Here is a 24569-nt window from a genome sequence, read left to right as displayed (position 1 = left end):
GCGTCGGTGACACCTGCAGCAGCTCCCTACCAAAGACGATGGGATATCAAAGCAAGACACCCCAACTTCCAGTCATCAAGCTGCCCACGCCCATTTAGGAGACCGGAAGGGTACAATTTCTTATTATTGGCGAAGCCTGCACTATTTATTTAGCTCAGCTTCAGCTCAGTGAAGTTTCTCTCTATATTAAGGAGAGCGCTGTTGTAAAAGTGATTCTGAAATATCTGTGTGTCACTGGCTTCCCTGTGGAGGCAGTATACTTATCTCTGTTTCCCCCAGTGTTTCCTCCACATTTATTAACTGTCAGCTTGGTCAACATTACATTTTCTGCCTGTATGGCATTGGCAAAAACACAAGCAAATAGGCTGTCAATGAACTACTGGTAGCACTTTACATTACAGCTTGGTAACAACATGATTACATGATTGTTTAAAAAAAAAAGAACACCTCACCCTATAAGATCAAACATAGGCTACATTTTCCTCTCACCTGTAGTGCTATTTACCGCTTTGTGAATAGCTTATGTAAAACATGATTTTTTTTCTGATTATTATGTAACATTTTCTTGTTTGGGAAGGAGCACTTTGGACTGTTGTTTGTTTGAGGTGCTCTTTGGATAGAGGGATTCACCCATGGGCGTGCTCTAGCTGTACTCATTATTCTTATTCCATTCCAGACCCTCACAGGTGGGCACTTTGGCTTAGACTGGACTAGAGAATAAAAAATAAGTACTGTTTACATTTTTAATCATAAAAGAACATTATACCCAAATCCGACAATTCAAGAAACAGTCTTGTTCTCTCTTTATACATTTTTTTCATATACATTAAAATAGACACTTTACACTTTTAGCTTGTACATACCTTATTTTTTGTGAGGACATCGAGAGTAATGCAGTTCCTTACATACTGTACTTAGCCAATAAAGCAGATTCTGATTGATATTTCAGGCTCTCCCCATAAAGACATTTCACACAGTTCATCACACATAATCTCTTATAGCCTATCATTTCCACAGAAAAAAATGTATCTTCCACTTTTTTATGGCTTTTCTGCATGGGTTAGTGTTATTGTGTTGTCCACATCTTCATTATTATAAAGCAGTCAAAGTTTTTTTTTTTATGATGTAGAATTATTCTGAGGCCACCAACTTGGATCATTGATGTAAATCACATTAAAAACATAAGCATGCTTTGAATAACCCTGAGCTTTTGAACATCTCCCTCTCTCTATCCAGATTTATTCTCTCAATGTTAATCATATTCACAATAAGATTATCAATAAAGACTGCAGTGTCAATCCCATGCACACATTTGACAAAAGTGCTTTACTTGCTGACCATTGTCTGTTCATCAATTAATTAATTCATCTTCCTGGCACTGAACCCTGTATCCAATGGTGATAGTAATGTGTGAATAAGATTATCTTGGGTTAATATATTTGGCCATATACAACCTAATGTCAATATATTAGCCTTTATAAGAAAATATATTTTTCAATGTATCGATTAGTAAAAGTACAGATTGTAACATACTCTGATAATACTTGTGGTTTAAAGACAGACATTGCTTATGTCTGTGCACAGGTGGAAAAGTACTGCACAGCTCTGGGAAGCCTGCACCCCAACTCTAACGAAATGTGTGTACAGGTCTGTGTCCTCAGGTAAAATACACGTTGGAAGAAATTCCAGTAATCTCATCTAAACTTTGCCAGAATATTCCACTTCATCTACTCGACAAGAACCAAACATGCAACAAGATTTTCCATTAAAACAAAAGAAGTTTATTTAACTTTTTTTCTCTGTATAATTTTATTATAATAAGACACTTCTCTGCTTGTACATTGCTCCCTTGAACTTAAAAAATGGCAACATTTGTTTGTGGGAATGTAAGTTGGGGTAGACAAAACTTAGATACATACCAATATACATACATGTGTGTATATTACGGTTCCATTAATAAACCATAAATGCTATAACAGCTTGAACCACTCCAGGTACCTTGGTAATGCTGGAAATATAGTACAATCTTTGATTAAATTTCTGGAATACACTACTTTTTTTTTCTTTTAACATGGGTACATACAATAATATGCGCACATCAACATTAGGAGTTAAGAAGGGATGGAGGACTCTTTGAGCCAGTGTTAAGTGTATGGCTACCAATATAATTTATAACCAGTAACAGGCAAGGCAAGCTGCACCCATGGATGTGTTCATGCGAAGAAGTCATAGTGAAAAATAAAAATATATCCAACTTCACTTGCCTGTGTAAGGGTGTACGTTTAAATTTAGACAAAGAAACTGGTTAACGGTTTTCGACTGCATGTTCGTCATTGGGTTGAACATATACACACAGTTGAATGTATATATACGTGGATGTATTTAAGTGACACTGTAGAATCGTCCTAATATTGGTTAAAATCCAAGAGTGGGCAAACAAGGCAGAAAGTGCTTGCCATTCATGTTACCCTCCTGTCCCCTTCCCAAGTTATTACAGACGCCAGAAAATGCACACGCACACACATACACACATAATCAAATGCCCTACTCACATCCCAGAGCCCATCTTCAAACTGTTGTCAGTAAACAAACAAACCCCAACTTACAGCAGTGACAGAATTGATGCAGGGGAGATTAAGATTACATTTTAGTTAATCTCGGATGTTGTCCCTCGTCATTTTCAAGCGGTGTGCCATTTTGTGCGTTTACAAGTGTAACGCCCACATCAATCCAATGAGATTTCCTGTAACACTCGAGGTCAGCATTATGTGTTTGCAAATGAACATTCGGAAACCGTGTGATGAACAGTAGTAGGTGACGTGGAACACTTGCCACCGTTTCAGCGTAGTCCTGAATTCAATTTGCTTGGGCTGCCCACATGGACTGAAACGGCCACCTTGAAAACTTACACTTTGAAAACACTTCCTCAGACAAGGAGCTCTCGCCAGTCCTCCTTAGTCAAATGAGTCTCCAAAAGAGCACAGAGTGCACCCCTGCAGACAGGACAGCAGGGTGGGTGTAATAGTACAATACTCAAGACAGCCCATCTCAGTACTCTGGGCCCAGACAGAGTACCAGTCCTGTTGCATCACATGTAACTTTGCTCAATAAGATAACACAAAGAAAAAAGTAAAGTAAAAACACCAACCATGGATGTTGTTATACTACAAGGAGTGCTTATTAGAATGTATTTCAATTATCTATTGAAGCAGAAACCATTTTCTGAAATTAAATATTCAAACATTTTTCTTTATTCTATCATGACCATTTTTTTTCATTAGAACTCATTTTTCTCCCAAATAGATATTTTAGCTGAAAAGTATGTTTGAAGAAAAAAATGTTTCAATACAAAAAAATACAAGTCATTTAGGAAATAATGTTTGATAAAATAAAGCCATCAAGCTATCAATTCAGTCTTCATAGGGTAAACGAAACTTGGTAAAAGAAGAAGAGTGAGGGGGAGATCAACGTCCTTATGGGAAACTTCAATTTTTTCAGGGTGCACAACTTCTGCAGGTAAAGATGCTACCACAAGGCTGAAAAAGCCTTCATTTCCTAAAAGGACCAACCAAGAGCAATGAGAAGTCACGTAGCAGGTCAACAATTGGGAGAAGATTCACACCGTCTATCTGAACAAGCAGCAGAAACATTGATATTAGAGACAAATCAACGCAAGTATGGGTGAGCAGTAGTACTTCAATGGGTCTGTTATCACAGGAGAGAGGGGAGGACTTTGAGGGAGGAGGGATTGGGGGGTTCAATAAAAAGGTATTTTAATGATTTGCTTTGCAGAGGAAAAATACACACTAACTTTTTTTTTCATCAGGGAGAGAGGCTGAAACTGAACTGACAAATGAGGCAAAAAAAACCAACACAAAGAAAAACAAAATATCTTATGGTACAATTGTTCTCATTAAAAGAAACTGCACTCTCCTCCCTTGGCGAGGGAAGGTGATGCAGAACTGCACTACTGAATACCACCCAAGCCCAAAGTGTGGTAGAAATATACACAGGTACATAAATATAAAAATTAGCCCAATCCAATATTTTGCCAATTCAATACCACATTTTCATGTTGCACTCCATCCACATGACTGCGTCTGTGTTCCATGTGTTTACGATGTCATATTGTGCTTGTATAATGCAAGTGTGTGTGTGGATTTCTTTTGCGTGAATGTCTTCAGTCAAAACGTGTGAATCCAACTGGGGTGAGAGTGTGGAGGGAAGGAGAGGGGGGGGGGGGGGCACACCTGAAAAGGGGAGCAAGACAGGGGGAGAATTTACAATAACGGACGGTAGATAGCAGATCGATGAAGAGGGACAAGAGGCGGTGGCGGGACAGCTAAAGTGAACATGAACACCGTCTCCATATACTGTACAATGTGCTAATATGTTAAGGGATGAGAACAGATAAGAGATGACAACATGGTCAAGAGGGATAAAGATGCAAGGTGTGTTTAAATGGGGGGGGGGGGGGGGGGGGCGGGGTTCATCTGAAATGTTCTGAAATCTTCCATCACTTCCTATTTTTGGGCGAGGGCCAGTTGCCGCGCCTCTCTCCACGGTTGCCCCCTCCGTTCCCGCCTCCTCCTCCACCACCACCCCCACCTGGTGGGCCTCGCGGACCTCTCCCACCCCCTCCCCCTCCTCCTCCCCCTCCTCCTCCTCCTCCAGCGCTGACCCTGCGGTTCTGTCGCTCCATGCCTGGCCGCTGGCTGGAGAAGCTTCTTTTGTTTGCGGAAGACTCTTTTCCCGTCATCTCTCGCTCCACCCCTCCTCCTCCTCCTCCTCCTCCTCCGCTACCCCCGCCTCCCCTCCCCATGTGGTGATGATGGTGAGAAGAATATGACTTCCCCCCGCCCCCGCCCCCGCCTCCTCCTCCTCCCCCTCCCCCCTCCCTCTCTCTGAACTCTGTGAAGTCACTGCTCTCGGAGGCCGTCTCCCACTCCTCGTTGGCCTGGTCTGAGTTCTGGTTGGAGAAGTCGGGGGACTTGGCTCCGTGGTTGTGGTGGTGCTGGGAGTGGGTCTGCCCACCGTTGCCCTGGTTGTAGTGGTGATGGTGGTGGCTGTTTGAATTGCCGAGGTGCCCACCGCCGCCGCCGCTGCTGTTGTTGTTGCTGTTGGCTGTTAGTGTGGCGTTGTGGTTAGCATTCGGGGCATTGCCTGTGATGGGAGCAGAGACGGGGGCTCCGTCATTGTCCTGAACTGAATTCAGGGAGGGAGAGGAGGGTCTTCCTCCCCCGATGACCCCTACTCCATTGATGCGTGCGGCATTCTCTCGCTCCTTCAGCCTCCGGAAGCGGGGCGGCTTGTCCTGCTGATGCTGGGAACGCCCATGGCGGCGACGTCTAGGAGGCCGCTCAAACCCGCCGGGAGGGAAGCCACGGCCGCCAGGCAGAGGGAGTGCATTGGTTGCTCCGGAGTTCGCCGTGGAGTTGGCTGAAGACAGTGGAGTCACAACCCCTCCATTCTCAGTGGAGCCTTGGGTGGCAGGAGCGGCAGCAGGTAAAGACGACTGAGGGGGGTTGGCCCCCTGGCTCTGGGCTTGGCTTCCATCAGCTGCCTTGTCCTTCTTCTCCCCTCCGTTTCCTCCGCGGCCCGTGTCTTTGGGTCCAGAGGACTGAGGCGGGGCCTGCTGCTTTCGGGATGAGGCCGAAGGCTTGGAAGACCAGCCGTGAGAAGCTGAACTGGCTCCAACCCGGTGTCCTCCAGCCGTTCCTCCTGCACTGCCACTGCTCCTGTAGATGTTTCCCCCTCCACTGCCTCCACCCCTGCCCCTCCTGGAGGGCACGCCCCTAGGGGTGAAGACACGGGCCTGGGAACCCCTGGGCGGAGCAGAGGAAGCGCCGGCATTATCAGAGGCATTCTTGGCATTGGGTTTCCGGGTGTCTTCCTTGTCCGAGTGTCCAATGTCACTGGCTCCGCTCTCACTGCCGGTCTCTGAGCCTCTCTGCCGCCTCCTCTTGGGGATCTCCTCATACTCTGAGCCCTCGCTACGGGTCTCGCTCCTGTTCCTGGCACGGGCTGGGTTGTGCTGGGACCGGTCCTGACCGTGCCTGCCACCAGCCCCCTCGCCCTTGAACTCCTGATGGTAGCCACTAGCAGCAGACGAGCGGTAGTCTCTGCCACTCCTGCCACCCACTCTGCCTCGACTGCTACTACTGGGCCCAGCGGTGGCCGTGTAGGTGCCCCGGTAACCACGTCCACGCCCATAGAACTCTCCCCCTCGTCCGCGGCTGGCTCTGCTCCCTCTGGCGGGGGCTCCATGGTGATAGGAGGCGCCGCCTCCTCTCTCAAAGGAGCGGTCCCTCTCCCTCCTGGAGGAAGACCCTGAAAACCCTGAAGAAGTGGTGTCGGCATCTTTAGGCCCTCTACCTGATCCTCCCCCACCTCCTCCTCCGGACCGCTCTTTCCCTCCTCCATTCCTGGCCTTGGCTGGCTGGCTAGGCTCGTCTTTACCAGATGGAGCCGATGTGTTCTGGGAAACGGAGGAGGCTTCCTGCTTTGTGGAGGTGGCCTGGCTGCCATCTTGCTCTTTATCTTTCCCAGAACCTACGCTTGTTTTCTCTCCTCCCTCAACATCCCCTCCCTCCCTCTTCAACTCCTTCAGCACTGGCTTCTTGATGGGGCCAGCCCTCTTGTTAGCATTGCTGCCTCCCGTCTGGCCGGAGGGTTTGTGGTCTGACGGAGTGTTGGAGGAGTCCTCTCCTCCACGGGAGTTGTTCCCACCTGCTCCTGTGTTGTTGGCCCTCCTGCCATGTGAAGAGGCAGCCCCTGTATTGCTGCTGCCGGGCCGCGGGCCCCACTGGGTTTCTGTCTTGTGTTCCCGTCCCCCTCTTTGGTTCGATTTGGGATGGGGATGCTGCTGCTGCTGCTGCTGATGAGGCTGAGCATGGCTGCCATGTTGAGGAAGAGGTGGGCCAGAGGTCACGGAGGAATGGGGAGCGTATGCTGGGCCCGTTTTCTCCTGTTTCACATGGCTGCTACTGCCAGAACTACCAGCACTGCCTCTTTCATTAACAGCTTCCGTCTCCCGCTGGGATGGGTGGTGATGCAGGGCAACTTTGCCACTTCCATCTTCCCTGGCAGAGGAAGAGGAGGAGGAGGAAGAGCATGAGGATGAGAGAGAGGGCTGGTGGAGTGGGGGAGAGGGATCGCCCTTCTTGGCGGGGGCCTCACCACCCCTCTCACGGCCATTCTCAGACTTGTGGGGGTGGAGAGGGAAGTGTGGCTGGTGGGGGTGATGGCCGTGATGGTGGTGAAGGTGAGAGTTGCTCTCTATGGGGGAGAGGTCTGCTCGGCCGTTGCGATCATAGTGGGGGTGCGGGCCGCCCCAAATCTGGCCCTGCTGGGGCCCCCGGGGAGGCCCTTCATCCTGGTGGGTGAAGCTGTGCTGTTGGCTTCCCCTCTCACCCCCCCTCTGCTGCTGCTGCTGCTGCTGCGGTTGCTGCTGTTGGTGGGGGGGCATCCTGGCACCCTGATCAGGGAAGTTGCTGTAGTTGCCCCGCCCACCCATATAGTGATGGGGGTGGTGGGTGCCTGCCTGGCCGCCCCCCTGGGTGCCCACTGGAGGTGGGGTCTGGTTGGACCCAGAGTTGGAGCTTGGCTGCTGGATGGGGCCCAGTCCTCCTTCTCGCATGCGGTGTGGAGGGGTGTCACTCCTATGAGAAGGAAAATGGAAAGAACATACAGAAGTTACAATAGCAATTCAATATTAGAGCATAGGTATATATTATATGGATAAATTATCATTCTCAAGATTTTATTACAACCTTATATATGGCTGTACCGAAGTTCCAAATGTGGTTCTCAAAACAATACATATAACGGATGTGATCAAGTAGGAAAGGAAGGAAATAACAGCAGGAAGGAGAACTCAAAATTTCAATTAGCAATCAATAGGAGGGAGTGATGCATCCCAAAATACAGACAGATCTTTTGACCTGGGATATCTGCAAGTTAAATCTCCCTCTGCACCCGACTCCTGTATCCATACCTCGGCCTCTTGGCCACATCGTCCTCCTCCAACACCTGCTTCTGCCTCAGGGGGGAGGTCAGCCCTCGACCCTCTCCTCCCCCAGGGAAAACCTCCGGCCCCCAGGCCAGCTTTGGATCCATAGGGGGGGTCCCACGATGTGGGTGGCCCGGATGCTGCTGCTGCTGCTGCCTGTCAAAAGGGTCTGAACCCGAACCTCCTGAATCAGACCGCTCACGCCCCATGAGTCCTGTAACACAGTTTTTTTTAAAGATATACAAACAACAACAACAACAACACTGTTTGATGGGAATTGTATGAAGTAATTTAAAATATTTTATTGCATTTCTGATCAGTTGCACAGTATAGCGTGAAAAAGAGTGTGACAATTCATGGACCAGATTCAACACGGTATGTGCCTAAGCCCGCTAGCAACAACATTGGCCCACCACACTAAATGTTATCCATTCTGCCTGAGATGCCACTATTGTATTCTGCCATTATTACCTGGGCATAGAGATTTGGCATGATCTCTCTTCAAAGCAATCAATCAGCTATTGCAGATAACGTCATGTCCAGTTACCAGAGGCTATTGCAGATAACGTCATGTCCAGTTACCAGAGGCTATCGCAGATAACGTCATGTCCACTTACCAGACGGGTGCATGCCAGCAGAGTAGTAGTCCATGGGCGGGGGGCGGCCCTGCATCATGCGAGGATCCATGTAGGGCATCATCATCCAGCGAGGGTCAAAGTTCATTGGCAGGGGCGGGGGTCGACCCATATTGCTGGGCTGATACAGGGGTCCGCCCTGCTTGGGTCCGGGTCCAGGCTGTGGTGTAGAACCTGGGGAGGGACCCTGTGGAGCCTGGGCCTGGGGGGGCAGCTGGTTTTGGGATGCTTGGCTGTGCTGCTGCTGCTGCTGCTGCTGTTGATGCTGCCACTGCTGCTGCTGCTTCAGGAGCTGCTCCTGAAAACAAAAAATATAAACGGGACAAGAGAACAGAATGATCAAGAAAATGTACAGTTATCAATAAAGGTATGCCAATGCTGATATGATAGCCAAGTAGCATGGTCTACACAAGCCAGTAGCCAGTAGCATGGCCTACACAAGCCAGTAGCCAGGCCTACACAAGCCAGTAGCCAGTAGCATGGTCTACACTAGGGCTGTCACTTTTTCCCAAAATAAAGTTTGAACGAACTTTAATTGCCCGAAATTCGTTCGAATATATTCGAAGTTTTTTGGTTATTAAAAAAAAAAAAAAAAAAAAAAAAAAAGAATTCAGTCCAGGCCACCGGGCACCATCCCGACGTGTTAGCTTGGACGCTCACAGTCACAACACTGCCTCACAAACTTGGCTGCATCCAACTCGAGACAACTTTTCAGACCCTGGAGACAATCTTTCTCAGAAGAGACTAACGCGACAAATCTGGAGACTTTTTCTGACATGGGATTAACATTACCAGCAAGCAGCAGTTGGTTAATTTTGGTTCATAAAAAAAAAAAAAAAAAAAAAACGAACAGTCAATTTACATATCGAACACGAACCCCTCCCCCACATTCAAAGTTGCATTCGAATTTCGAATGAAAAGTGACAGCCCTAGTCTACACAAGCCAGTAGCATGGCCTACACAAGCCAGTAGCCAGTAGCATGGCCTGCACAAGCCAGTAGCCAGTAGCATGGCCTACACAAGCCAGTAGCCAGTAGCATGGACTACACAAGCGCAATTTAGACATAAGTCTTCAACAATAAAGAAACACAAATACTAACCTGTTGCTGCCTTTGAAAACGTGGTGGAAGAGACTTCTGGTACTTTGAATATCCCGGACCAGGGGGACCAGTGGCTTGACGACCTGCTCCCCCTCCAATGTTATCAATCTTCACTGGGTCCACTCCTCCTCCTCCTCCTCCTCCTCCTCCACCACCACCACCTCCACCAGTACGGAGGTGAGTGTTGCCCATGGTCTCTTCCTGACTCTCTCCTGGCAAAGGTGCATCCAGAGGGAGCTGCTGTGCCTGGGGCACAGGAGGCTGGGGAGACTGCTGGCCCTGGGTATCTAAACCAGGAAAGAAAGTGTACAGATATTTCAGACCGTGTTTGTGAAGGTAGGTGTAAGCGCTCCATTAAGCTAAACCATGAATTAACCCATTAATTGTTTAATCGTGATGTTTCAATCATAACGAGCTTGAATCAGTGGCTTTAATCAATATGTGGAAGCTTTATTTGGACTGTAATGTTTAGCACAACAAATTTTGAGGAAGCTGAAGTAAGGTATCAATTAGGGCTGTGGTGATTCACTTATCTCCCGATTCGATACTATCACGATTCTTGGGTGCCGATTCGATTTATATTGCGATTCTTAAGTATTGCGATTCTACGATGTTTGCGATTCGATATTACGATTTATTGCGATTTTTGTTTATTTTTTTCTTTTCTTTTTTCAGTTTGTTTGCTTTTTTACACTAGATTAGAACATGGGAAAAGTTGAATCATACACTAGAGACTGTATATTATATATCATGAGTAGGGCTGGGCGATATAGTTAAAAACAGGGGCGGACTGGGATCATAATTCAGGCCGGGCATTAGATACCAAGCAGGCCAGGCCGATATGGGCCAACGCGCGTGAAATTTGGGCCGTTTGAAGCCAGATTTGGGCCGTTTGAAGTCCAATTTTACAATGAGATGCACCCACTTTAACCCTGAAGTGTAATTATTACTTCAGACTAACTAATAAAGTAATAAAACCACTAGTAAACCAGTAGGCGGCGCCTGGCCTGCTGTTCAGTGAGTGGCCTGACTGCAAGCACCCAAAAAAAAAAAAAAAAAAAAAAAAAATTTAATTTGCCATTATCGATTCTGGAATAAAAGATCGATCCAAAAAATCGTGACATTAAAAATCGCGATACTTAGGTGAATCGATTTTTTCCCCCACCCCTAGTATCAATGTTCAAAACGATTCACATCAGCCACCATTATTCACACCAGTAACTCACCTGGGGTGGAGTCATAGCTGCTGTTGCTGCTTGCCCGCTGCCTCTCACTGCCTCCAGGACCTAGAGCCGGCTGGACGGTGAGCAAGGGGGGCTCCTCAGGGTCCACACAGGGGGACGGGGGCTGGCTGATGTTGGGGGAGGAGGCCGAGGCCGACTGAGATGGACTGGGGCTGACCGCCGGGGCAGCTGTTGAGTTCCCGTCAAGGCTTGGTGGTTTACTGCTGCCCCCGCCCACACTGCTGCCCTGCTGCTGTTGCTGCTTCTCATCCAGCCTTTTGAGCTTCTCAGCGCAGGCGGCGCGTCTCTCCTCCTCCATCCGACGCTCCTCCTCCTCACGGCGTCGACGGGCTCGCTCCACAGCTGCAGATATCTCAGAGGAAGACTGCTTCCTGCGCTGACGCCAAGTTTCATCTTCATCCTCCCCCTGAGGCCCTGGTGCTCCCTGTGGCCCCGGGGCCAGCAGGCTGGCCTGGGGGGGAGGGGTGGGGCCTCCCGCTGCGGGTTGATGCTGGGAGGGGGCAGGTTTCACAGGGCCTGGAGGGGCACTCTGATTATGGGGCCGGTCCTGAGGAGAGCGCATCACAAAAAAAACATCACACCTCCATTATGAGCAAACCAACCCTCTTGATAATGATGTCATTGTTGTTCTACCAGTGATTACAATCATTTTAATAATCGCTTGGAAAAAGCGTAAATGTTTGTTTTTCTAAAGATGAACTATATATAAAACTCTAAAGGCGGTGGATGAGTGAATGACAGCAATGGCTTATCTATGAGGCCCTATGCAGATATCTACCTGACGATAATAGGAGTAGGGCCCTTGTCCAAGGAGCGGCCCTGGTGGGGGGGAGGGCTGCTCCCGAGGCCCACCCAGTCCAGGCCTGCGCCCCTATATACAGGTAGACACAGTTAGCCAGGCTCCACCACAATGAACTACACTGGCCAAAGCACACACTGACACATCTCTCTGCCCTCAAAGAAGCCTTTGCTTTACAGTTTGCACAAACTGTTGTCTGTCGTCACATTTGGCATTTCCATTTTTGGAATCGAACATCCTCTCTGGGTAGTCTCGCTGGCCAGCCTCCTCTACCTTCCGTCCGAGGAGTCTGGCGCCGCAGGTCTCCATAACTGGGATAAACCCTCCTCTGCTCTACTCTGCTCTGCCATTGGAGCGACTGTTTCGGTGGCAGCCGGATGCCCGCTCCCGGCTTATTACAAGCTCTGTCATTGGGTCCGACCATGTCAATCAGAGCGGCTTCCACTCCCTCCTCCCCGTGTGTCGCTGTAAATAGTGCCCTGCCGCCGCAGTGAAAACAACAACGCTAACTAGCTAGCAAGCTAACTGCAGAAACCTACACGCTAGCTCGTTGCTACACGCTGAAAACGGCAAGTTGGATTGTTTAAAACTATTTTCCAAGGGCACTTGGAAGCACCGCCCTTCGCAATCCCACTATGGAGACCTGCGGCGCCAGACTCCTCGGACGGAAGGGAGAGGAGGCTGGCCAGCGAGACTATCTCTGGGCAACACATGGTTGCTGTTCAGCATGCTACCTGGTAGTTAGGTGGTGCTCCCTGGCCCCCCCAGCCACTACCTCCCTCCTCGGCCCATCCTGGCTTGCTGGAGGGGGGTGGGGGACCGTCGTCAGCGTTGGAGGGAGGGGTGCGACGGGTGTCCCCGCTGCTGTCCGAGGCTCGAGAGCGAGAGGTCACGGGGGGGCCATCCTGGGACCTCTGCTGCTCCCTAACAAAGAGAGACAAAGATATTTGTTTAAATCATCATTATATAAAAAGGGAGTAAGTGGGCTGTTTGTTTAAATTTTTGCCCCACTGATGATGGCACAATGTCTATGACATCATCAGTGATGTCACTGTAATTGTGATGTCACTGACGAGGTCACAATATCTATGACATCATTAGTGATGTCACTGTGCAGTGGCCGAGCTAGCGAGCCCCCACAGCGTGCAAGCCTAGGAATGAGATTTCTAGTATACTATAAGGTCAGTCAGTATTCAGATTACATTTGACTTTTAAGTTGTAAAAAACAATTATCTTTATCATCTCACTCAATCATAATGAACTGATCATTGACAGATGACAATCATTTGAATCAACCACATACCGTGAGCCATTTTTGCTCTCAGTTCTCTCCTCATCCCCCTCTTCTTCGCCTTCATCATCGCTGAACTTTAACTTGGCGGAGTAATCAATCTCCTCATGTGCCCCTGTTGAAAAGAAGAAAAAAAAAGAAAAACAGACATAAGGAATGGATTTGAACCATTGCCATCTTTGTATAACAAACAAACAAAAAACAATTAATAAACCCATTTTGATCAAGCTGACACCCCCCTCAGTAGACCTATGCAATGGCCAGGACCCCTTAGCTTGGCTCAGCAGGAAACATGTTATGCAGAATACATCAGAATGTGTTAGGCTCGAGGCAGCATCAATCTCACTCACTACCGCTAAATCATCACCTTCTAAATCATTTAGCAGCATAAGCACTAAATCATCATGCACTGCACTTAGATATGAAAAGGCATGTTAGTGAACTTCTCCATCATGAAAAATTAACAGCGCACTGGTTTCTGACATTGCCTTGTACAAAGAAATACCTTTTAAGTGCTAGATCAGTACAGCTATAGTCAACATTATGCAGTAATTGTAAGCATAACGTTTTTTTTCTTTCTGTTCCATATAAATGTCATGTACACAAAGACACAACCAATATACTGTATGTGGAAAAAGACACATCCTGCTCAATAAGATATCCGATATTTTGTTACTTTCACTTTATTGCAACACACTTACTAAAACATTTCTTGGACACATATAACAGAGCATTAGACATGTCTAATGGGCCTATTTTTCTTGTCATTTGATAATTTGTGAGTTTGGAATTATAAGATTCGATCAGATTTTTTATTAGTTAAGAGTTAATCAATAAGTTCATGACCTGAATGCTACTTTATGCTTGTGTCTTTTGGGGTTACATATTTAAAAAAAACTAGAACATTACTATTAGCTGGCAAAACTATTAGCTTTGCCAGATCTTTCATGCTCAATACCATAATTCAGAACTACACTCAAACCGAGTGTAAAAATGAGCTGTATATCCATGAATGGACATCTTCTGACCTGCCCAACCCTCGTCTCCAACATCGTGGTCCAGCTCGTCCAGCTCCTTCAGGTCGTCCTGCTTCAGGATGGAGGGGCGCTTCACCACCTCTCCGCCTGCACCACGTGGACCGCCCTGAGGCCTCCCGTCAGGACCGCCCTGCCCACGAGAAAACCTGGAGGGAGAAGATTTGTTTTTGTCAGGAACATGATGAAGATACAGGGGAGGGGTGGGGGATGTGGAAACAAAGGTCACAGTGAAAGAAGGCATGGAAAACCAGGATTCAATTAGAAATGAATGGAAGTTGTGAGCCGTAAAAGAAGTCTGATACATCACATCCCTATAAATTCAATTGCATTCAAAGCTAGTTTTATTCTGCTGGAAAGGTGGGCAGCGCAATACTGTTACACTACAGTGTTGTACTGCATCAAAATAGATGATAAATCATCAAATCAGCTTGATCATTAGCTTCACAAAATTGTTTCATTAGCGAGAAATACAAAAAGATTTACCTGGGGGCAGGCCCCTCCCCAGGTGGCGGGTACCTGTAGGGCCCCTGAGGACCATAGGGGGGCGGGAAGGGCAGATAGGGAGGATACATCTAGGAGAGAGCAAGAGAAGAGAAACAGAGCAGGTTCAGATACCAATTCTTCATGCACCAAGTGTGTATTGTGACGACCCTCTCACTCTGTAACAGTATAAAGAGAGACAGAGTTGTGTTAATAGTGGTGGTAACTTGTTTTCATGGACAGCTGACTGACAGCTATCGCAGTGGAAAGAAAACGACAGGCCTATCTGTAGTGAGAACACAAAACACTTGTCAGTCTGGCACCAAGCTGAGGGACCGTGATGCCATAGCTTGTTAACCAAATCCTCTGCTGAGTCGTACATTCATTAAAAGAGGAAGGGCTCATTAAAACTAGGTAACAATCGTTAGAATCAGAGAGTGCCGCGCAGGCAAATTCTGCACTCCATCTGTGCACCAAGTATTGAAATGAGTTCTGCAGATGCGTTGCATAGCATTAAGTCCTACAGCTATGGAGAAAGATTATGTTCATATAGGTGAAGGCAAATAAAACATGTTTTTGTTGGCAGCACAGTTCTAGGAGAAGGAAAGGCACATTGAAGATAACGAGACAGAAAAAGGCAAACTTACGAAGGGAGGTATGATCCCTCGGTACGCGGGGAACCCAGGCCCGACGGGGGGCTGCGGCAGAGGCAGGGCAGGGCTGCCTGCTGGGGGGTTCCTAGGTAGTCCTTGGGACTGGGGGTTCTGTGGGTGGACCTGGCCTCCACCGGCCGCCCCGTCCATCAGCAGAGCCCCGCCACCTCCACCCTCCGCCACGCCCTCCCCAGACATGGTGGGCGCCAGGGCTCGGCCCCCACCGTCCCGCCAACTTGTAACGTCTGAGGACAGAGGGGAAGCAAAGGAAGGACGCTGAGGTTAATTTGGGTTTATGGGCTTTCATGGAGTGAGTTCAGAGATGAAACCTGTTACTTTAGAAACACAACACATCCACTTAATGTAAGAGCAACCTCTACAATACTCATCTTCTGGGTGGATGTTTATCAGGAAACTTCAGTCTACAACGTCATGTTTTTTTTCTCTCTTCTTGCATTGTCAAGTACACATCTCTGACTCGCTAGTTGATCACCTGCCCTGTTCTCTTCTACAGAGAACACAGTAGATTTTGCTATGTGACTTGCTAGATGACATTATCAAATGAGTCATTGACCATAGCTTGTTACATATTACAGTATGCATAAAAAGCACTACTTACACAACAGTGTGCTTTATTCTAAAATGCTAGAGTACATGATGTTTTACAATCATAAAAATATTGTGCCACAGCAGATACAGCTAAATAAAATGGTATGATTTATAGAAAATCATGTTCTGTACACAGTGATGAACTTTGATAGTGTACAGTATAGAGGAGTGAGTGGTCTCATTGTGGCTGACTCAATTAACTGGACAGATTGATAGATTCTTGGAGACTAAAACCTAGGTCAGACTACAAGGCTTTCAACTGGGGACAGTTCAGACTAAATGCCTGCAGTCTGGTCAGGAGGCTGCTCATGCTAGGCGACAGAACAAACCCATCGGTTAAGAATCGGTGTTAAAAAATCATCTAGTGTGTGAAGTAGAATGAAGTAGGCGTGACTCACTCTGGGGGCGGAGGCTTGGTCCGGGCCCATACCACTGATCTGCAGTGGCCTGTTCTCTGCCAGCTCTGTCCTGGTCGCCAGCCGCCTGCAGGGTGGGAAATTCCTCGCGAGAGAATGGCGACGGTTGGTTTGATCCCTTTCCACCTGCAAACAGGAAGAGTAGAAGAGGATGTTGTTCATAGTGGGGAACATGTGTAACTACAACACATGGGTCAATATCTTCAAGGCATGCGGGCCACACACACACGGCCCTCCACGAGTTTTAATCAGGCTCACCAATAAATTCTGACAATAAAATGAATGTGCCCCTGCCTACTTTATGTCGGTGACCCATCTCTCTCTCTCGCTCTGCTCTCGGTTGTGTATCAAGCCTTGCAGGAGAAAACAGCAGTGCAGTCGAGTAGGTAAAACAGCTGACTAAGCTGATGCTTTCTAGCAAACCGATCCTACCCGTTCAGGAAAACACTAAAAATAACCAATGCAGTGGGGACGTTCATTGCAAAAGTCAAGATTTGGAGCCCTTTTGGGTACTTAACTTGGGTTTTGGTCTCCTAACGAAAACGCTCAATCCGCACACTATGTGCCCTCTCACACATTTTTCAGCAGGTCTGACAGCTGTGAGCTATCAAGGTTAAAGTGCACTCTTACTTTTCAAGTTGTTTTTGGTTCTTTTTTCTTCTTCCTTGCATCCACACAAGGCTAATGGAGCTCAGCATTCATGTGGCAGAAGTAACTTCCCCATTCATTTTCTCCATAGACATTTAGGAAAATCATTAGAGCAAAAACAAAAAATAACTCTGGGAAAAAAAATCTAATTTCCCCCATTATTTTTAGTTTTTGCTCCAACTGAAATGTTTTATGGTCACTCACGATTCAGTAGGTCATGGCTTGGCTTGGTTCCAGCCTTAAAACTCGTTATATAAGCATTTTTGTAAATGTCTATGGAGAAAATTAATGGGGAAGTTACTTCCGGGGCAATGAGGTCACGAAAAAGTCACCTGACTGTTGAGCTCTATAGGCACTTTTACATTAAAAGTGTGTTTTAGTACACAAGACACCAGTCACCTAAGCCGTTTTCCGACATGCGTACCGGAAAATTACCTTTAAGTCAATATCGGACATTTCCCTTCACACTTCGGCTCTCGCATGTGGGAATCTAGCAGCGAAATTGCCTGTATGTTGGGGGGCGGGGCGGCACTGCAGAGCGGGTGGGGAGTGACGTGTCGGCAAAACTCTTGATGGTGAAATAAGTTTGCTTGTTTATCCGTTCACCTGCGTCGCGTTGAAGCACTTTTTACAGACTGGCTTCGTTTGATGTGTCCGGGCTTGCCTTCGCTGTCGGCAACGTAAGCAAAATACTTCCACATTTCGCTTCGTGCATTTGCTTCGTCTGTGTCCCTGTCGGGCTGTGACTGAAGGAGGAGGAGGACTGTGGCCAGAGAGCGAGCAGGCAGCAGAGAGGAGAAAATCAGCACGCCCACACATGAAGCTGACATACCGCGCTTATTATCACAAGATCATTTCGCCAGTTTGCTTTAATGTGCGCGAATGATTAGATTATGCCCGCTGGAACATTAAGCAACGTGTGTACACCTCGCCCATGCCGGCAAATGACTGGACCCGTTCTACACTTGCGCCCGTTATCGCGCATACCGCTCTTCTGACTGGCTCGAAACTGGTGAAATGTCCGCGATGACGGGGTCGCGCTTATACCGGGACAACAACTTTCACACATGCAGGCATTAGACCACGTTCCGGTCATTTAGCGGTACAAAGCGCATGTGGGAAAACGGCTTTACTGGAATGTGTTTGAATGGAATTTAATTATATATTATTTGCTAATAAGCAAAATAAAGAATGATTATTTTAATAGTAGCATTTTCCCCCCTCATGCACAAAACACATACCGAAACTGTGACCCAAAAACTATTGTTCAGAACTTGATACTATTTTGCTTTATTAATCAGTTTTGTTGGTATTAATTAGGCTACCTAGCCTGGTAAACCAGCCCGTCACGTGAACTCACATTTCATTTGGTTCTCCGTGACGGTCTGGCCCCGGCGCCATGGGGGGGGTTTAGCAGGGGCGGGAGCGGGCGTAGTTACCTGGACAGACAACTCCTTCAGCCAATCAGCGTAGGATCCAATCAAACCCAAATCCACTCGGGAGAATGGCAAAAACATATTTTCCGCCGAGAAACTCTGCGGTTGCGGCGATACCCCTGTACTTGTTTAATTGTTGTTATTGAGTCTATTTCTGCAATTATTGCACTTTATGGCTGTTTAAACTACCGTAAATTTCGGACTATAAGCCGCGGCTTTTTCCCCGTTTTTTGGCCCTGCGGCTTATATAACGGTGCGGCTTATCTATGGATTTTTTCCAAAAAAAAAAAAAAAAAATCTCTCTTTTTTAGCACTCTTTCTAACTATATATCCACTTCTGTTTTAATTTCCTCTCTTGCCCTCTTTTCACCACACCGCGGACACTGTGTGCACTGTAAAAAAAAACACAGGTGGTGTTGTGTTATGTTGTTTTGTTGAAATGTTAATAAATGGGAGCTTCCTCAAACAGCCATCTCTTTCCCGACAATCCCCTCTGTGCATGAACCCTTACTAAACATTAAAACACAATAAAAAAAAACAACAAAAAAAAAAACATTAAAACACCTGCGGCTTATAGTCCGGTGCGGCTTATATATGTAACAAACAGGCAATTTTGCTGCTGCGGCTTATACTCCGGTGCGGCATATAGTGCGGAATTTACGGTAGACAAACGCTGACATGACTCCTCGAGACGATCAGGCAAGGAGGCGGCCATTACTGTTTTGTTAGTGCAGTGCTAGTGGCGTTCCTGATTGGCCAACTTGTGCTGTCAATCACAGCGGGGTCGCTGGTTGGCTCTTCCGCTCTGCAGCTTCTGCTAAACCCTCCCCATGGCACCGGGGCCAGACCGTCACGGAGAACCAAATGAAATGTGAGTTCACGTGACGGGCTGGTTTACCAGGCTATAGGCTACCCACAAAGATGGAAAAAACATAATATTTGAACTGTGTGTGTGTGTGTGCATGCATGCAATGTAAAATTGACAACCCTGAACTAGAAGGTAATTCCAAAGAAATGAATGAAAAACACCAGGAAAGACCCACCATCCCCTTGTCCTCCATGTGTAACACTGGCCTGTGCCCAGGACCTTGCCCCTGCGGCCTGGGCTGAAGCCGGGGCCAGAGCCTGAGAGGGAAACGCAAAGAGACAAACACCACATATGTCAGCTTTTAGAAACCTCCAAATGTGTCTTTAACTTGCAGTGTAATTGGGCATTCATGTTTGTTGTTGTGACTGTCGGTACCTCTGGAGCTGGCGGGGTTCTCGGGCGGGTCGGTACAGGAATCTGTGAAACCACAGGCTGCTGCGATTCCGGCTGCGGTGCTGACAATACATCGGTACTGAGAGAAGAAGGAAGGCGAGAAATTGAGGAGACAAAGGAGAAGGGACTTTTTACTTACTCAGTCACTGAGAAGGAGCACAGTGTTTTCCAGTATTTTGTCCTATTCTGAGAATTATAATAAGGATTTATTTTTCAAAATGTCTATGGAGAAAATGAATGGGGAATTCTCTTCCTTAAACTTGCACCTGAGTTCCACCTTTTTCTTTCCGCACCAAAATCGCGTTATTAACATTTTAGATAATGGGGGTGGACAGAAAATGGAACAGATAATTAACTTTTGACTGAAATCACTCTGTAGACGGAGCTCTGCCACCCACGATTATCTGTAGTCAGCAGCCATAGGCTTTCGCTTGTATAAAAGCCTTTGGTCATTTTTTGTATCAAGTGTACAGACTTTACTAGAAAAAATTATAACATTTGAGTCAGAACTCAGAAGTGTTCTTTATTTTGTGCTAACAATAGTGATGAATTCTGATGAGTTATATTTGGTTAGGTCAGAGCTATGGAATATTACATGTAGGATGCCCGATATATATCGAACCGATAAATTATCGGCCGATGATGGGAAATGTATCTTTATCGGCTATTATCGGTATCGGATATAGCCAATCTATAATCCAGACCATATTCTTGAGTTTTAACTCACCTCTTTGGGTCTGCTGGTTCCTGCTTGCTTGCCCATCCTGTGCCGTCTTTGGGAACGAGCGAGACGTTGGGATCGTTGCCTTTGTTCTCCGCCTTCAGACTGGGCAGGTTGGCAGGGGGTGGCATACGCCGCGAGGGGGCAACTTTACCAAGAGACTGTAGGCCATGGCGGGGGGGAACTGATATGGGCAAAAGAAAGGGAGGTAATTGAGAAAAGACGTCATTAGCGCAGAGACCACTGAAACTTGACACCAATGAAAACCACACTGGGAGAGAGGAGGGGCCTGAGGACAGAAATGGTGTGGTGGTCCCTTATTCCTTTGCTAGATATACAATTGAAATGCTGACCAATCCAACAGAGCCTGGGGCGAGGCAGGCAGTTTCACTCAGATGATTTCTTATGAATATGGATTATGAAGAGTTACCAGCAAAGTCATGATAAAAAAAAAACACTTCAGCAATCTCATTTAGAAGAGTATTAATGCTCAGAGAAGCATGGAAAAAGCCTTCTCTGATTGCAGGGCTATAACCTTTCTGAAAAGTGAATCTGTGCTGAATATCCGTCCGTCATTTGTTTGTGGAAGCTGAGAGAAACCACAGCTCTGTACATGGCCTCACTATATGTAGGTGGGGGAAGTCTGTCTTTTGGAAACGGGGACAGCTGCTTAGATCTGGTGGGGAGCTCCTGAATAAAACATAGACTGGGGACTCGGCACTGAAGTCAAAATGCATCCACAAGTGAGTCTCTGTCTCAGGTCAGACTCAATGGCTCAGTTGACATGGCAGCCAGTTGACAGGAGTCATTCACCCTCCAGGCCATGTACACTTTCACTATACCCACCTATATGGCTATAGCAGTGTGGCAATTCTAGATGACAATGTTTATTTGCTTCCTCTGCCAGCCAGCTGTAAAGGCCTATCAACAAGGGTGGTAAACATCCATGATCTCTGAATGATAATAACAAGAGCATCAGCAGGTTGATGCCTTGACCAGGTTGTCAAGGCAGCAGAGAAAAGTAGCATATCGCCCACTTCCTGCATTGGAAATCAGCACTAGAGCCAGAGGGAGACAGTCCGCTAATACATCAAACTTGGAGCACTCGGTGGCAGGAGACAACGCAGAGCACAGCCAGCCACTTTAAATCAAAAGGCCAACAGGTCAATCGAACTGTGACCAACGCTGATGTGTTTCTTGATGCTACATCTAATAAATTAACACTAGTCTTACATTGTTACAGTCAGCGGGAAAACAAAAGCTGGCAAAAATGCAAAAACCAGCAAGGCGTCCAATTTTGAAAACGAATTCCCTGATTTACTGGACTGCAGACAGCAAAGCAAATCCCATAGAATGTACATCATGACATGTAGTGAACTCGTGAATATGAGAAAATCAAGATACTCACCAACAGGCTTTTGTGCTTCAAGGCTCTTTCCTTTGTATGTATCAAACAGGTTGAGAGACGCATACTTTTTGCCATCCCCTTTGCCCTTTGCAGTTTGCCCAGAGCGCTCTGACATTGCGCTGTCCGCTCATTGAGTATGGTGAGCCCTGAGACTGGGAGAGAGAGAGAGAGAGACATCGGACACCAGGTATACATGGAAAGTGAGAGTAAATGTGCTGAGTTGACAACCACAGATTCTCAATCTCCAGCACGAACAGAAAAACTCTATGAATATCATGCAAAACTGAAATATCCCAAATGTTTCTGCTGTGGCCCCCCAGGGGGTGTGGCCCAAATGATGACCCCCCTGGGTGTTTGCAATATGATTTAGCACTTAAGAGGAGCAGACTTGGAATAGTAGATGACTGAACACCTCTTCACAGGAAACACTGTACCAAATAAAGAAGAAAAAGCTGAACCATGGTTGCCATGGTGACACATTAGAAATTATATTCTTCTATGCCTCGCCTTGAGAAAGTGTTGCATCCATGGCAACTGCCAGGCCTTTTGCTTGAACTCATTTTACTGCACATCAATAAAACACTGGGCTGACATCTGTCCAATTCAGAATGATTTGGCTATATCCAGTAGGTTAAACCCCCCCCCCCAACCCCACCCACTCCAATTAAGCATGATTAATTAAAACATAATCATCTCTTAGCCATCTGATGCTACGAATTACAAAGCATTAGACATTTCATTCACTGGCATTTTGAAGTTGTGATATTGATGTAAACCACTCCAAATTATTCATGACCAAAATAATAACATTGGAGCTATAAATAGGCATTCAAGTAACTGCACTCATTATTGTGTCACCTTGTTCTGCACCACAGTAGTCTGTCCCAATGAAAATTTAAAAATTTCAATTATTGGGTAAACAATTGATGGTATCACATTGCTTTCTCAATCTTCGACACACCTGACCTGAGCATCATGTCTACTGAAAAGATAGGTGCAACAAGGCTTACACCTGCAGGAACGAGATCAACAACACTGGCATATTCATATCTAAGCACATTTGACTGTATATATTATCCAACTGATTCAAACTAACTGTCAGACGGATCTGAAATCATGGCCACACAAAAAACATGGAAAACCCAATGTAAAGCGTAAAATCTACTATTGCGCACAAGCCTTGTAACTGCACAATGTTATGTTTGCAACACACACATCACATATCAGACGGTCACCGAAATATTGTAGTACCAGGCAACACATAGTTTTAGCCTGCCCTGCACAATAACTACCGAGCCTCAATAGCCCGATGAGATTAGGAAATTAGGTCGTGGGATGGCTGGCCAACTACATGTTGTATGGGGATTAAGAGGGGCAGCTACGTTAGCAAGCCGTGACTGCAATACACCACAAAGGGGCCCTGTCAAGATATGGCTAACGATGCGCAGTGGACACCGACGGCAGTCCTTGGCTCGGGAAACATAACGTTACCCACGAAAACACTTGCTAGAAACTGAGGAATATCGTACAATAAGTTCAATGAGGACGTTGCTAACATAAACATAAAACTGTTGCCAACACATTAGCTAGCTTTCCTGCTGTGCTAACTAGCTTGCTAATACAGGGCCTCGATATTCACGTTGGGAGGGGGACTGCGATGTTTCATAATGCATTTTCAATCCCTTGCGGTAACGTTAGCTCATAACGTAGCTCTTCAACTCAACGAGCGGCTGCTTTTTTGTGTCATATTGACATCGCAATCGGACCTTTATGTGACAATAACGTTACTGATTACACACCGCCCATCAGAAGCACAATACAACATAGAAATATATATATTTTTTAGGAGAACAAAACAAAATGGCGGTGAAGATAGGCCCAATGCATAGGCCGACTGGATAAAGTTAGCTAGCTGTAACGTTAAGCCAACTCACCAACATACATACACTGTTAAATAACTTGCCAATTTATCACACAGGGCATACACATATGCTAGGAATGCCCATCTGATAAATTAGCTATTAATGTTACTATATGGAAACCAATTGGCATTGGCCAGCTGAGATGTTACATTGGATCTTTTCAGGCAAGCAACCTGCTATCCGCTAACTTATTAGCTTAATTTGCTAGCTACGTTATATGTCAAGGTTGCCAACTATTTACTCGTGTGACCAGAAAACACTACATTATTCACAGAAGAATAACTTACGAAACACGCGAATTTCATATTTTGGCTAGACTAACAACAATAACGTTGCGTTGCGTTACCCAACCAGTTAGCCTGGCTAGGCTAACTAACAATCTAGCTAACGCTAGCTAACAACAACCAAGGAACGGTTCATTTCCAACAGATAGACTGGACCCCCGCAAACATTTTCCAGGCTAAATTCATATTACGTTATAGCTAACGGTAATCATTGTCACTCAACACAACCTAACCGACTATGTGTTTGCATAAAACATGCACAATTTGCCAGCCACTGACCTGGGTCTTGTCCCGACTTGTCTCGAGGTTGTATCGCAGAATAATGAGGTTAGGTTAGCTACTATGCTATATCGCGTAGCTTTCTATCAAGTGACCCAGCTAGCAACAACGTTAACGTCGTTAGCTACCCCGACCTCGAAGATCTGCTAGTTCTTTGGCTTTGCAGGAGCCCGAACTAGATCGGATTAATACTATAAAGCCGAATACGGGGTATTGAAAAACAATTGTATAAAGCGGCTTACTTGTACTCCTTTTCTTTTTCCACAAAACAAATGAAAAAGGAAAAAGAAAAATGTTACAGTGGGCTCGATCCGTCACCAAAAGAGCCGTCAACG

At 46.5% G+C, this 24569-nt stretch overlaps 1 protein-coding gene across 2 annotated transcripts; it reads right to left on the bottom strand.

Annotated features, from left to right (window-relative positions):
- Positions 1-752: 752 nt before the first annotated feature.
- Positions 753-24563, bottom strand: prrc2a (proline-rich coiled-coil 2A). 2 transcript variants are annotated; one of them, XM_083646436.1, is made up of 16 exons: positions 24477-24563; positions 21750-21901; positions 20348-20525; positions 19603-19699; positions 19403-19484; positions 16258-16401; positions 15245-15495; positions 14601-14689; positions 14109-14263; positions 13093-13195; positions 12524-12713; positions 10973-11537; positions 9747-10033; positions 8629-8944; positions 7997-8225; positions 753-7661 (listed from the first exon to the last, which is right to left on the bottom strand). In XM_083646436.1, exons 2-16 carry the CDS (start codon positions 21862-21864, stop codon positions 4517-4519), a joined length of 5946 nt encoding a protein of 1981 aa, XP_083502562.1. In that variant the 5' UTR covers positions 21865-21901; positions 24477-24563; the 3' UTR covers positions 753-4516. The 2 variants fall into 2 exon arrangements, with proteins under 2 accessions (XP_083502562.1, XP_083502563.1); XM_083646437.1 differs by having other exon boundaries at positions 24235-24540.
- Positions 24564-24569: the final 6 nt, after the last annotated feature.

This window comes from Poromitra crassiceps (genome assembly GCF_964638095.1).
Source record: "Poromitra crassiceps genome assembly, chromosome: 11".
In the NCBI taxonomy this organism is placed as follows: Eukaryota; Metazoa; Chordata; class Actinopteri; order Beryciformes; family Melamphaidae; genus Poromitra; species Poromitra crassiceps.
The sequence above is the reverse complement of the archived record's forward strand: the minus strand, read 5'-3'. Positions and strand labels throughout refer to the sequence as shown.

What these genes read in the sequence shown, in the direction of transcription:
- prrc2a (XM_083646436.1), bottom strand. Translation starts at nt 21,864, where the DNA reads ATGTCAGAGCGCTCTGGGCAAACTGCAAAGGGCAAAGGGGATGGCAAA. An exon ending in GGGGAGGGGCCTGCCCCCAG is followed by an intron (nt 14,264 to 14,600) that starts GTAAATCTTTTT and finishes TTCTCCCTCCAG; the next exon opens with GTTTTCTCGTGGGCAGGGCG. An exon ending in GTTTTCAAAGGCAGCAACAG is followed by an intron (nt 8,945 to 9,746) that starts GTTAGTATTTGT and finishes TTTTGTTTTCAG; the next exon opens with GAGCAGCTCCTGAAGCAGCA.